The sequence below is a fragment of the Cnephaeus nilssonii genome, assembly GCF_951640355.1.
Source record: "Cnephaeus nilssonii genome assembly, chromosome: 9".
Taxonomy (NCBI): Eukaryota; Metazoa; Chordata; class Mammalia; order Chiroptera; family Vespertilionidae; genus Cnephaeus; species Cnephaeus nilssonii.
This window is the reverse complement of record NC_137080.1, coordinates 93,710,157-93,724,139: the sequence shown is the minus strand read 5'-3', so window position 1 is coordinate 93,724,139 and position 13,983 is coordinate 93,710,157. Positions and strand designations below refer to the sequence as shown.

General features: G+C 66.5%; 1 protein-coding gene across 3 annotated transcripts in view; it reads left to right on the top strand.

Annotated features, from left to right (window-relative positions):
* ITPR3 (inositol 1,4,5-trisphosphate receptor type 3) overlaps positions 1-13,983 on the top strand; it is a 66,840-nt gene that overhangs the window by 29,191 nt on the left and 23,666 nt on the right. For all 3 annotated transcript variants that reach the window (XM_079781013.1, XM_079781015.1, XM_079781014.1), the window contains exons 4-21: positions 358-444; positions 1,134-1,292; positions 1,433-1,531; positions 1,793-1,876; positions 3,773-3,919; positions 4,122-4,217; positions 4,740-4,790; positions 4,955-5,097; positions 5,833-5,932; positions 6,785-6,945; positions 7,461-7,602; positions 9,389-9,550; positions 10,246-10,418; positions 10,717-10,836; positions 11,570-11,752; positions 12,597-12,848; positions 12,935-13,079; positions 13,535-13,676. In XM_079781013.1, the coding sequence (XP_079637139.1) occupies positions 358-444; positions 1,134-1,292; positions 1,433-1,531; positions 1,793-1,876; positions 3,773-3,919; positions 4,122-4,217; positions 4,740-4,790; positions 4,955-5,097; positions 5,833-5,932; positions 6,785-6,945; positions 7,461-7,602; positions 9,389-9,550; positions 10,246-10,418; positions 10,717-10,836; positions 11,570-11,752; positions 12,597-12,848; positions 12,935-13,079; positions 13,535-13,676 (2,446 nt within the window). The remainder of the gene's footprint in view (positions 1-357; positions 445-1,133; positions 1,293-1,432; positions 1,532-1,792; positions 1,877-3,772; positions 3,920-4,121; positions 4,218-4,739; positions 4,791-4,954; positions 5,098-5,832; positions 5,933-6,784; positions 6,946-7,460; positions 7,603-9,388; positions 9,551-10,245; positions 10,419-10,716; positions 10,837-11,569; positions 11,753-12,596; positions 12,849-12,934; positions 13,080-13,534; positions 13,677-13,983) is intronic.

The window sequence follows — 13,983 nt, the reverse complement described above, 5'->3', positions numbered from 1 at the left end:
AAGGCGGTGGGCCGGGAGCACACACAGTTTTGGGAGGGAGGGCCACAGAGGGGTGGGGAGGAGGAGGAGGCAGGGGCACCAAGCACCCGGCCAGCGTTTGGGCTGGGGCAGGCGCCCGGCTGGGGCCTGAGGCGTCTGGTGAGATGGGCAGTGAGGCTCAGCTTAGGTGTCTGCCAGGGTGTGTGGGCCCCGGGGCTCTCGGGCTGGCGTGACCCTCCGAGGGAGGGACCTGGGCCTGCCCTTCACCCCGCTCAGCCCCCCAGTGGTGGAGGGAGCGGACTAGACGGCCTCTGAGGGTCGCCCTGGGCCGGTGCCGGGAGCTGCGTGCGTGTGTCCACCGTGTGTGTGTCTGCGCAGCACGCAGCCCAGATGGAGCAGAAGCAGAACGACACGGAGAACAAGAAGGTGCACGGGGACGTCGTCAAGTACGGCAGCGTGATCCAGGTGAGCGCCTCCGGGTGCCGGCTCTGTGACTGCGCATGTGCTTCTGTGTGTTTTGTGGTCGAGCGCTGGGCCTGGGCGTGGCCGAGCGCCGGGTCCGAGGCAGGTCTCCCGCACGGGCCACCAGCACAGATGCAGCCACCGGGCTGGGTTCGCATCGTGGCCCCGGACCTGGGCAGGTTCCTTCCCGGCGCCTCCGCTTCCCCGTCTGTACAACCAGGCCGGTGGCGGGTTGCTGTCAGATTGCGTGCGATGATGCGTGTAAGGAATTTAGAACAGTGCTAGCTTCTATTAAAAAATATATTTTTTTTATTGATTTTAGAGAGGAAGGGAGAGGGAGAGAGAGAAGCATCAATGATGAGAGAGAATCATTGATTAGCTGCCTCCTGCACACCCCCTACTGGGGTCGAGCCCCCAACCCGGGCATGTGCCCTTGACTAGAATTGAACCCGGGACCCTTCAGTCCACAGGCCGACACTCTACCCACTGAGCAACACTGGCCAGGGCGTAGCGTCTATGTTTGTGATCACCAGTGCCCGGCTAGGGCGTGTGTTTGTGTGTGTGACTGCGTGTGTCTGTGTGTCTGTGTCTGTGTGTCTGACACTGCATCCAGCTGTGACCAAGGGTCCGGTGGGCCCCCCCTGCCCCCCGTGGGCTGGCCTCGGGCCCCTCACCCACCCCGCCTGCCCCAGCTCCTGCACATGAAGAGCAACAAGTACCTGACGGTGAACAAGCGGCTGCCGGCGCTGTTGGAGAAGAACGCCATGCGGGTGACGCTGGACGCCACGGGCAACGAGGGCTCCTGGCTCTTCATCCAGCCCTTCTGGAAGCTGCGGAGCAACGGGGACAACGTGAGGACGCGGCTGGGGCGGGGGAGGGGGCGCAGGCCCCAGCTCCGGGGACCGGGAGGGCAGTCCCGTTCTTAGAGGGGCAAACAGGCCAGAGGCCAGGAGGCCCCTTCCCTCCCTCACCCGCTCCGCCTTCCCCACAGGTGGTCGTGGGGGACAAGGTGATCCTGAACCCCGTCAACGCGGGGCAGCCCCTGCATGCCAGCAATTACGAGCTCAGCGACAATGCCGGCTGCAAGGAGGTGAGTGGCGCGGGGCACTCGGGGAGAGGTGACCCCTCCCCGCCTGTCTCCCAGCATGCCCTGTTACCCACATGCCCCGTTACCCACATGCCCCGTTACCCACGTGCCACGTTACCCACCGCACCGGCTGGCAGCCCCAGGGCAGCGGGCTGGGGCCCGGGGGGGCTGGCCCTCCCCACCCGCTCTCGGCCCGCAGTCTGGCCCTCTCCCCAGCGGCCGGGGCCTGCCTGCCGTCACCGTCTCCATCTCCACCTTCCCCAGGTCAACTCTGTGAACTGCAACACCAGCTGGAAGATCAACCTGTTCATGCAGTTCCGGGACCACCTGGATGAGGTGTTGAAAGGGGTAAGGACGGGGCCCCCCCCGCCGCTGCCCCACAGGTCCCCCTCCCCCTGTACCAGCTGCTCCCCGCCTGACCCTCCTCTCTCATCTCTGGCCTCACAACCCCCGCTCCACTCTCCAAGTCCTGGCTGCCCCAGTTTGCTCTCTTGCTAAGGGGGTGTCAGTAGCCTGGGGTTCCCCCACATTGGGGTGCGCCAGATCCTTTGAGCCTCTGCCCTGTCCCCCACGCCTGCTCTGGATCTGGGCCAGGCCCCTGCCCCCTGCCGTGGTTCTAGACCAGCTGGTGTGGGCGCTAGGACATCAGGGGTTGACAGGCCGGAAGGGGCGAGCCTTGGTGGGGGGGTGGGAATGGGGGGCACCGGACCGGGAAATACCGCAGCCTCCGGGGAGCAGGCAGTGTGGGGCTAGCAGAGTGCGGGGCTCCCCAGCTGGGGGAGTCGGCCGGCACACCTGGCCGTGACGCCTGTTAAAGAGACAGGCGACAGGCCCTGGAGCGGCTACGTCGGGCGGCCGCCTGTGTTCGCTGCACGCGACGCTGCTCAGAAGCCTGCGATGCTCCCTTTGCCCCTCTCCGCGGCCAGGCTGCTCTGTCAGACCTTCCTGGCCCCTCAGGCTGCCGTACCCTCCCTCTCCCTCCCATCTCCCAGGCTGCTCCCACCTACCCTTGCTCTGTGCCTTTCCCTCTCTTAAACCTGCACGTCGTCCACACATCAGTCAAGGCTCAGCCCATGTGCCACTCCTCCCAGAAGCCTTCCCTGATTACACACTCCCGCTCCAAATCTGCGTAGCGCTTGGAAAAGGACACTTGACTGGGCTGGTCCCCGAGGTGCTGCCCACGTGGTTGGGTGAACCTGTCGTGGCCCATGGCTCCGATGGTAGACTCCAGGCCGCTCGGAAGTGACCTGAGCTCACACAGCCACCCGTGTTTGCTGTCGCCCTGCACTGCCCGGATACAGAGGCACCAGGTTCTGCCATAGTAACAGCCAGCCTGTGTGTATCCCTTCATCCCTGCATTCGCCCACTGAGGCGTTCACTCCACAGATGCTGCTGAGAGCTTGTGTCCAGCGCAGTGTAGGGGGACGGATGTGCCATCAGTGACTGTAACGGGAGTGGCAGCCGTGCCCTGAGGGCCTGCTGGGTGGCCGGCACGCGTGGGGAGTGGTGGAGAGGTGAGGGCACGGATTCATGCCCCGTTTGTCACGAGCTACGTGACCATCGACAGGACACGTACCACCTCTGCCCGAGTTTCTGCGCCTGTAAAGTGGGATAATGCTGTGTGTGCTGGAGGGCTAGGGCGCGGAGTGGTGAGCGTTCATGCCAAGGGCTCACGCAGCAGCTGGCACGTGGTAAGAGTAGTGTTACCTCGTCATACAAACTAGGATCCACATTCTGCAAGGAGGTCACAGCGTTCCCGTTTTACAGGAGAGGAAAGTGAGGCTGAGAGATGTTAGGGACTTAGCCAGGTCACGCAGCTCGGAAAGCGGAGCCAGGATCCAAGCTTGGTCTCAGTGTGCAAAGCGGTGGCGATGACCAGGCCCCGGTCCCTGCACCGCAGCCACTCAGTCCAGCGGGGAGCGGAGAGCTGGGCGGAAAGGCCGGGGAGCGATGCCGCCAGGCGGGCCCCCCTCCTGCCTTCACGGAGGGGAGACTTGGGATTGGCCAGTGGAGCCGGTGGGCCTTTCCAGGGGTACCGACTGGGAGGAGGCGATCCAGGCAGGCGTGAACACGGAAGGCTGGGAGGGCGCTGGGTAAGAGCGTGTCTGCCCAGCTGAGGGGGCGCTGCATTTGGGGTCTGCGGCCGGCTCTGGAAGGAGCCCATGGGCCCAGCCAGCAGCCCCGCGTGGGAGGCAGGCAGGCTGCCCGGAGGCCCCGGTCCTGAGCCGCGCGCTGCCGCCGCAGGGGGACGTGGTGCGGCTGTTCCACGCGGAGCAGGAGAAGTTCCTGACGTGTGACGAGTACAAGGGCAAGCTGCAGGTGTTCCTGCGCACCACGCTGCGCCAGTCCGCCACCTCGGCCACCAGCTCCAACGCCCTCTGGGAGGTGGAGGTCAGAGCCCTGCCCCGCCCGGGCCCCGCCCTGCCCTCCAGCTCTGGCTCCACCCCTCCCTCTTCCTCCATCGCTGGGGGGAGGGGAGGTGGTCCCTGCCCCTCCTCTGAGCCCCTCCAGGGCCCTGCCTGTCCATGCCTCCCCGGAGCACCCCCTGCGGGCAGCCTCACCCCGCTTCACCCCGCCTCACCCCGCACCCCAGGTCGTCCACCATGACCCCTGCCGTGGAGGCGCGGGCCACTGGAACGGCCTGTACCGCTTCAAGCACCTGGCCACGGGCAACTACCTGGCTGCTGAGGTGAGTGGGAGGCAGCGGCATCCTGGGAGCGCAGGCTGTGTGCTCGCGGGCACGCACGCGCTTGTGTGCCTGGTGCATGCCACACGCAGACACGTGTCTGTGGACCCTGCTTCTCTGCACTCGTGTGCTTGTTTAGCACATATCAAGTGACTGCGTGACTGTAAATAAGCTGTAAGAATGGCTGTGCACTCCCCTTGCCAGGGGCTGTTCTAGGCACTGGGATTCAATAGGGAGCCAACTTCCCAGCATCCACGTCTGTCCGTGTGGCACAGGCTCGCGTGGACTGGGCACTGTGCGTGTGCGTGTGCGTGTGCGTGTGCGTGAGTGTGTTCACCTGTGGGGCTCCGGGGGGCCATGGAGGGCGGGGCCTGGGGGCTCTCATTGGCAGCTTCTCCAGGAGTCACATGGGTTTCGGGGCTGAGGTGGGCACCCCTGGGGGACATACCTGACTCAGGGTGTGTGTGTGGGGGTGTCACTGGTATAGCTTGGTGTCTAAGAGCTCCCCGTCTTGTTTCTCTCTAGGAGAACCCCAGCTACAAGGGTGACGCCTCTGACCCCAAGGCGGCGGGAGTGGTGAGGATGGGTGCGGGGAGAGCGGCGTGCATCGCTCTGGGGGTGGGCGGGCAGGGGCCCGTGACCCCGGGAGGTGGCTGGAGAGGGAGGCCTCTCGGTGGGATGCCGTGGTCCCAGGGGGCCTGAGAGGAGGAGGGCTCCTGCCTGAGCTGGTCTTCCCCCAGAGTGTGCAGGGCCGCCCAGGACGTCGCAACGCGGGGGAGAAAATCAAGTACCGCCTCGTGGCTGTGCCCCACGGCAACGACATCGCCTCGCTCTTTGAGCTGGACCCCACCACGCTGCAGAAGACCGACTCCTTCGTGCCCCGGTGGGTAGGCGCCGCATCCGTGGCCTTAGGACCTGCAGGCTGTGCCTCTTGGGCTGAGCTCTGAGCGAGGAGGCAGCTCGCCACCCTTGGACACGTGTCGTGTGCCGGGCCTGGGTGCTGCTCCATCAAAACGCCTTCTCTCCAGTGTTCTTGACGGCTGCTTGCCCCAGTGGGTCTGGGTGGGGGTGGGTGGGGGGGGCCTGACTGTAAGGCCCCTAACCCTGAGATTCTAGGACATAAGTCACATCAGGAGGCTCCTGGTGTCAATCAGGCGTTAGCCCTCGTAGGGCACTCAAGCACATGCCCTGTCCGGGGGGACTCCCGTGTACCCCTCACCAGCGTGGATGAGAGGACACAGGCACTAAGGGCCAGGCCCCTTGGCTGCAGCTCTTGGGCAGGTGCTTTGGGGTTCAGATTGCTTCCTATTGCAGAAAGGCCCTTACGTTCCATACCCACAGCCCCGCGTTCCGGGTGAAAGCATGCACGTCCACATTACGGGGGTGCATGGCCTACACCCCCATCTGTCCAGTGACTTTCGGAGAGCTCTGGGCGTGGGCGTGGGTGAGGCGCAGGGCTGGGCCAGCGCAGCAGTTAGCGCAGGGCCTGCGTGTTTGCTGTCACCCCTCTGGCTCCTCACCGGAGGGGACCTTCCCAGGCCCGTGTGGTCGGGGGGAGATGGGAAGCGATGGGGGCAGACTGCCGGGCGTGCTGTGTACACGCGGGTCCTTCCTGCAGGAACTCGTATGTGCGGCTGCGGCACCTCTGCACCAACACGTGGATCCAGAGCACCAACGTGCCCATCGACGTGGAGGAGGAGCGGCCCATCCGGCTCATGGTGGGGCCGCCTGGGCCTGGGGCTGGGGCTGCCTGGGGCTGGGGCCGCCTGGGGCTGGGGCCGCCTGGGGCTGGGGCTGCCTGGGGCTGGGGCTGGGGCTGCCTGGGGCTGGGGCTGGGGCTGACTGGGGCTGGGGCTGGGGCTGCCTGGGGCTGGGGCCGCCTGGGGCTGGGGCCGCCTGGGGCTGGGGCTGCCTGGGGCTGGGGCTGGGGCTGACTGGGGCTGGGGCTGGGGCCGCCTGGGGCTGGGGCCGCCTGGGGCTGGGGCTGCCTGGGGCTGGGGCTGGGGCTGACTGGGGCTGGGGCTGGGGCCGCCTGGGGCTGGGGCTGGGGCTGCCTGGGGCTGGGGCTGCCTGGGGCTGGGGCTGGCTGGGGCTGGGGCTGACTGGGGCTTGTGCTGGGGCTGCCTGGGGCTGGGGCTGGGGCTGACTGGGGCTGGGGCTGGGGCTGGGGCTGGGGCTGGGGCTGCCTGGGGCTGGGGCTGGGGCTGGGGCCGCCTGGGGCTGGGGCTGGGGCTGGGGCTGCCTGGGGCTGGGGCTGGGGCTGCCTGGGGCTGGGGCTGGGGCTGGGGCTGGGGCTGGGGCTGGGGCTGGGGCCGCCTGGGGCTGGGGCCGCCTGGGGCTGGGGCTGGGGCGGGGGCTGGGGCTGCCTGGGGCTGGGCTGGGGCTGGGCTGGGGCTGGGGCTGGGGCTGCCTGGGGCTGGGGCTGGGGCTGGGCTGGGGCTGGGCCTGGGGCCGGAGCTGGGGCTGCCTGGGGCTGGGGCTGCCTGGGGCTGGGGCTGGGGCTGGGGCTGGGGCTGGGGCTGGGGCCCAGGCTTGCCCCTGAGTGCCCTGGCTGACTCCTGTCCCTGCAGCTGGGCACCTGCCCCACCAAGGAGGACAAGGAGGCCTTTGCCATCGTGTCGGTTCCCGTGTCTGAGATCCGAGACCTGGACTTTGCCAACGATGCCAGCTCCATGCTGGCCAGCGCCGTGGAGAAGCTGAACGAGGGCTTCATCAGCCAGAATGACCGCAGGTGGGTGCAGGGAGGCTGCTGAGGTTCCCCGCCGTCTTCCCGGGTCTGCTGTGCGTGAACCACGGAGCCACCGAGCAGAAGCCGGCTGGCGGGCGGGGGCGGGAGGCAGAGGGGAGGTCTGCCCTGTGGCGCCGGCCGGCTGGCCGGCCTCGCTGCTCACGTCCTCCCGGATCGGGCCTGGTTTGATGAGGGACGGGGCCCGGTGGAGAGACTGCACCGTCACACAGCTCGTAGGGGCCAGAATGGAAACGCAGAGCCGCTGGCGCCAGACGCCGGCCTGTGCCCTCTGCTCCCTTTCCGATGGTGTGGACTGCGCGTCTCAGTCCCGGGGCAGGCGGGCGGGCTGCGGGGTGTGTTTGAGAGCAGGTCAGGGTGAAGCGGGAGGGAAGTGGATGGGCTTTGTGCTTTGGAGAGCTGTGTGTGGGGACGTGCTGGCTGCCCACGGAGGGGGGCGGGAGCACGGGCGGGTCCTGGGAGGCACCTCACTCGTGCCGTCTCTCATGCCCTTTGTGAAGGTTTGTCATCCAGCTGCTGGAGGACCTGGTGTTCTTCGTCAGCGACGTCCCCAACAACGGGCAGAACGTCCTGGACATCATGGTCACCAAGCCCAACCGGGAACGGCAGAAGCTGATGAGGGAGCAGAACATCCTCAAGCAGGTGCTGTGACCACCATGACCTGCAGTGCAGACCTGGGAAGGGCCGGGGACCGGGAGCCAGGGGCGCAGACCTGGGAAGGGCAGGGGGACAGGGAGCCAGGGGCGCAGACCTGGGAAGGGGGGACTGGGAGCCAGGGGCACAGACCTGGGAAGGGCAGGGGGACAGGGAGCCAGGGGCGCAGACCTGGGAAGGGGGGACAGGGAGCCAGGGGCGCAGACCTGGGAAGGGGGGACCGGGAGCCAGGGGCACAGACCTGGGAAGGGCAGGGGGACAGGGAGCCAGGGGCGCAGACCTGGGAAGGGGGGACAGGGAGCCAGGGGCGCAGACCTGGGAAGGGGGGACCGGGAGCCAGGGGCACAGACCTGGGAAGGGCAGGGGGACAGGGAGCCAGGGGCACAGACCTGGGAAGGGGGGACAGGGAGCCAGGGGCGCAGACCTGGGAAGGGCAGGGGACCGGGAGCCAGGGGCGCAGACCTGGGAAGGGGGGACAGGGAGCCAGGGGCGCAGACCTGGGAAGGGGGGACAGGGAGCCAGGGGCGCAGACCTGGGAAGGGGGGACAGGGAGCCAGGGGCGCAGACCTGGGAAGGGGGGACAGGGAGCCAGGGGCGCAGACCTGGGAAGGGGGGACAGGGAGCCAGGGGCGCAGACCTGGGAAAGTGAGCCTTTTTTTTGTTTTGTTAATCCTCACCTGAGGGTATTTTTTCCCATTGATTTTTTGAGAGCGTGGAAAGGAGGTAGGGAAGAGGGAAAAGCGGGGGAGGGGAGGAGAGAAAGAGAAACATTGAAATCAATGGGAGAGGTGTACATGCATTGGCTGCCTCCTGCATGTGCCCCGACCAAGACCAGGGATGGAACCTGCAATCCAGATATATGCCTTTGACCTGGAATCGAACCCTAGATCCTTTGGTTCCCAGGCTGACACTAACCACTGAGCACACCGACCAGGGCTGGGCCTCTCGTTTGCCTTTTCCCACCTCCAGTTGAGCTGCAAAGTCTACTTATTGAGCACTTAGCATGTGCCAGGCACTGCCCGCGGCCCTGCGTGCACTGGCTCACGTGATCCTCTCAACCCGAGGGCCCGTTACCACCCATTTCTCAGGAAGACACAGGCACACGGAGCAGCTCGCCAGCAGGCAGCAGGGCAGGGTGGGACTCAGGAGGTGGGGTCCAGAACTTGTGCTTTTTCCCCCTAAACTTTTATTATGCAAGTTTTCAAATATTGAGACAGTATTGCAAGAATAGTGACGTGAACAGGGCCCGCCCACCGCTAGCTGGGCTGCAGGCAGCTTGTCCCAGCATCCCTCCCACGCTCGCATTCCCAAAGCGGTGCACCCCCCCCTAAAGTTTTCAGCGTGCACCTCCTAAGAATAAGGACCCAGTACTGTTATCACGCCTAAGAAAATTAGCAGTGATACCCAATCTGCATCAAATTTGCCTGGCTGGCGTGGCTCAGCAATTGAGGTTTGACCTATGAACCAGGAGGTCATGGTTTCAATTCCCGGTCAGGGCACATGCTCGGGTTGTGGGCTCGATCCCCACTGGGGGGGGGGGGGTGTGCAGGGGGCAGCCGATCAATGATGCTCTCTCATCATCGATGTTTCTATCTCCCTCTCCCTTCCTCTCTAAAATCAATTAAAAAATAATGTATTTTAGTTCAGCTTAGAATCAGTTGCAGGTGAATGTGGGGTGGCTTTGGGGCAGGGGCAGTTTGGGGCTTAGGGTTCCTGGGTAATTAGGGGTACAGGCACTGTGGGAGATCCCTCCTCATGCTCTCTGCTCCCCCAGATCTTTGGCATTCTGAAGGCTCCCTTCCGCGACAAGGGGGGTGAGGGCCCCCTGGTGCGGCTGGAGGAGCTGTCGGACCAGAAGAACGCCCCCTACCAGCACATGTTCCGCCTCTGCTACCGGGTGCTGCGGCACTCCCAGGAGGACTACCGCAAGAACCAGGTGCCGCTGGCCTGCCCCACGCCCCCCTGCCCCCCAGCAAATACTTCCTGAGGCACACACGGCGCCCACTGACTCCCTGGGGCCTCGACAGGGACCAGACAGTGGGCTGGCTTCCTGGGCGCTGACCTGGCTCTGCCCAGAGGGGCCTCGGGCTGGGTTAACGCTCCGGTGCCGTCTTGAGATTCTGAAGTCTGAACAGGGGTCCTGCTGTTTCACTCGGCACCGGGCCCACAGTTATGTAGCTGGTCCTGCCAGACAAGGCCCCTCCCTCGCAGAGGCTTGACCCGGAGGGAGACAGACGCACACTTAATATCTATATTGTAAAGAGATAATATGCAAATTAGGCTGGGACTCCGTAACGGGTCACGACCAGACAGGAGGAGGTTGCGCGCTCAGGTGAGGCCCAGAGTGGAGACGGAGACAGAGGCAGGGGCCCTGCCCGAGCCCCGGAGCGGAGACAGGCAGGGGGGCGGGGGGCCGCTGTGAGTCAGGCGCAGGCCCCAGCCCCCTTGGGGCGCCTCCTCGAATGATTTCAATCGTGCGCTGGGCCTCTGGTATCGTACAGCCCCCTCTTCTGCCCAGTGTGGACTTCCGCTCCTGGGTGCCGCTGTCCTGGGGTCGGGGTCCCTGTCTTGGCATTGGGGCAGCGCTCCGGGGCAGAGCTGCCCCCGTGACCCCAGCCCGTCCGCCCGCAGGAGCACATCGCCAAGCAGTTCGGGATGATGCAGTCCCAGATTGGCTACGACATCCTGGCCGAGGACACCATCACCGCGCTGCTGCACAACAACCGCAAGCTCTTGGAGAAGCACATCACCAAGACCGAGGTGGAGACCTTCGTCAGCCTGGTGCGCAGGAACCGGGAGCCCAGGTCGGCACCCCCCCACACCCTCCCGCTGCCCCCTCCACCCCTCACCCCTGCCCGGTCCAGGTCGGCCGCCCTCCCCGCTGCCCCCTCCACCCCACCCCTGCCCGGCCCAGGTCAGCCGCCCTTCCCTCACCGCCACTGCCCCGTCCCCCCCGACCTCTGCCTGGCTCAGGTCAGCCGCCCTCCCCGCTACCCCCCCCCCCTCCAACCCTCACCCCTGCCCAGTCTGGGGAGGGAGCCTGGGCAGCCACTGGGGAAGGGGAGCTGCTCTGAGCCCCTCCCCACCCCCGCTGTCACCCAGGTTCCTGGACTACCTCTCCGACCTGTGTGTGTCCAACCACATCGCCATCCCCGTCACCCAGGAGCTCATCTGCAAGTGTGTGCTGGACCCCAAGAACAGCGACATCCTCATCCAGACCGAGTGAGCAGGCGCGACACCCCGTCCACGGCGTGCCACCCCAGCCAGCACCCTGCCTGGCTCCCGGCCGCCTGGGGCCCGGCTGGGTTCAGGCGGGAACTGGCACCCAGCGCTCTCCGCAGACACGTACCCAGTGCCTGCTGTGTGCCCAGCTCTGTGCTGGCGCGGGGCGGGGGGGAGGGTAAAGGGGCACAGGAGAAGGAGCCAAGGCCCTGCCCTCAGAAGCTCACGGTTTGCTTGGGGTCCCAGTGGGAGGTGGGTCCCCATGGCAGGCAGCATGGGAGCCGGGCTGGCTCTGGGCCAAGCCCCAGGGGGAGAGGACGAGGCGGCCGGGCTGCTCCGGGCGGGCTCTGGCGTGGAGTCCCACCCTGGCCCCGCTCCCGGTGATGGCCGGCTCCCGGTGATGGCCGGCTCCGGTGATGGCCGGCTCCCGGTGATGGCCCTCTCCCGGTGATGGCCGGCTCCGGTGATGGCCGGCTCCCGGTGATGGCCGGCTCCCGGTGATGGCCGGCTCCGGTGATGGCCGGCTCCCGGTGATGGCCGGCTCCGGTGATGGCCGGCTCCGGTGATGGCCGGCTCCGGTGATGGCCCGCTCCCGGTGATGGCCGGCTCCGGTGATGGCCGGCTCCGGTGATGGCCGGCTCCGGTGATGGCCGGCTCCCGGTGATGGCCGGCTCCGGTGATGGCCGGCTCCGGTGATGGCCGGCTCCCGGTGATGGCCGGCCGTGGTCTGCAGGCTTCGGCCCGTGAAGGAGATGGCCCAGGCCCACGAGTACCTGACCATCGAGTACTCCGAGGAGGAAGTGTGGCTCACCTGGACCGACAAGAACAACGAGCACCACGAGAAGAGCGTGAGGCAGCTGGCCCAGGAGGCGCGGGCCGGCAATGCCCACGACGAGAACGTGCTCAGCTACTACAGGTGCCCGCCCTCCCCCGTGCTCCGTGCCCGTGGCCGCCTCAGGAGGCCGCAGCCCGCCCGCTGGGGGAGAGCTCCCCAGCCTCCCCGGGCCTCCTGCCTGCACCTGCCCGCAGCGCAGCCCCCCAGGGAGGCTCCCCGAGGAGCACTGGGTGACCCCGCGGCCAGGCTCCGCTCAGTGACAGGCCTGGAAGAAACCCAAACCTGCCTCCACAGACATGTTTTAAAACAAAGATAGTGCATAACACGGATCAGACGTTCACTCTCTACCGGGCATGCTCCATGCCCGTCACTGTCATTCACCCAGACCTCGGCCCCTGTGAGGCAGGGACTGTGTTCACCCTCAGCGCAGTCAGGAGACAGGCACAGAGAGGTAAAGGAGCTTGCCCCAGGGCACAGAGCGGTGAGCGGCGAGCACGGAGCCCATGGTAGGAAGGCAGGGCTGAGGACCAAGCAGAGGGTGTGATGTCACCCCTGCCCAACAGCTTCCTACACCCAACCCCCTCCCAGGCCTGCCCTCACCCTGCCCGAGGCTGGGTCCTCGCACTCTCTCCTTGCACATCCCAGCCTTGCTCTCAGCCGTCTCTCTTCCTACCAACGCCTGTCTTGGCTGAGCCAGAAAGCGCTCGCGTCCTTAGCAAGTTGGGAGAGATTTGCAAACACCCATGAGTCCAGGCATTTTCCATCCCCTGTCTCGCTCAGAATTGTGCCCTTTCTGTGACAGTGGCCGGTGCATGGTGTAGCCCAGGCCCCTTGGCCACTTTCTCAAGCGTCCCTCAAGCCCAGGCCCTGCCAGCAGCCCTCGCTAGCCCCACTGCCAGGCCCTCACCATGCCCCCTGCACGCAGGTACCAGCTGAAGCTCTTTGCCCGCATGTGCCTGGACCGGCAGTACCTGGCCATCCACGAGATCTCCCAGCAGCTGGGCGTCGACCTGATCTTCCTGTGCATGGCCGACGAGATGCTGCCCTTCGACCTGCGCGCCTCCTTCTGCCACCTGATGCTGCACGTGCACGTGGACCGCGACCCCCAGGAGCTGGTCACGCCCGTCAAGTTTGCCCGCCTCTGGACCGAGATCCCCACGGCCATCACCATCAAGGAGTGAGAGGGGTGGGGGAGGGCGGGCTGGGCACGGCGGGGGGCGGGCCTCAGGGACCCTCAGCCTCACTGCCCCCGCCCACCCCCAGCTATGATTCCAACCTCAACGCCGCCCGAGATGACAAGAAGAACAAGTTCGCCAGCACCATGGAGTTCGTGGAGGACTACCTCAACAACGTGGTCAGCGAGGCCGTGCCCTTCGCCAACGAGGACAAGAACAAGCTCACCTTCGAGGTGGGCGGGCCTCCTGTGTGCTCGGCACTGGGCCTCGATGCGTCCAGGGGTGGGCGGTGGGGTCCCTGCCCACTTCCCTCCGCAGCCCAGCAGTGCAGGGGCGCAGACTGCGAGGCCCCCCAGGAGACAGGCTTCTCCTGACCTGGGAGAAGGCTGCTTCCCCCAGTGCCCTCCCCTCGTCAGCCTGGGCTGGGTCACAGGCCTCGGCCGGGCCCCCCCACGTCCTGCATTTCTGCCCTACCTCCCCCACAGTAGCCTCCTCCGCAGGCCTCTCCCTCAGTAACCCTCTGGGGTCCGGGCCCTCGGTTCCACGTTCACGCAGCCCCACAGCCGCAGAGGACCCTGACCCCGTCACACCACCGGAGCCCTGGCTTCCGAGCTGGACCACCTGTCCTGAGGCCCCGCCCATCGCGTCCGGCCCCGCCCACGCTCACCGGCCCCGCCCCTCTCCGCAGGTGGTCAGCCTGGCGCACAATCTCATCTACTTCGGCTTCTACAGCTTCAGCGAGCTGCTGCGGCTCACACGCACGCTGCTCAGCATCATCGACTGCGTGCAGGGCCCGCCGGCCATCCTGCAGGCCTACGAGGACTCGAGCGGTGAGCTCTGCCCACTGAGCCACCCGCGCCCACCCTCAGTGCCTCCTCTTAGCGCCAGAAGTCCTCTCCCATCAACCCCCCTCCCCGTGCAGCCTGCCTCCTGGCTCTGCTGTGAGGGGGGTCTCTCCGCCCAGTCCCTTCACCAGCAGGGCCCCTGCCCAGGTGCTGTGGAGACCCTGTGCAGCTTTGTCTTGAGGGAGGAGGGAGACACCGGCCCTGCCTGGGGAGCTCCCTGTCTGATGAGGGGGACACAGTCCTGCCTTTGGGGAGTGTGAGGAGCAAGGGGGCATCCTGAGGGACGAGGCAG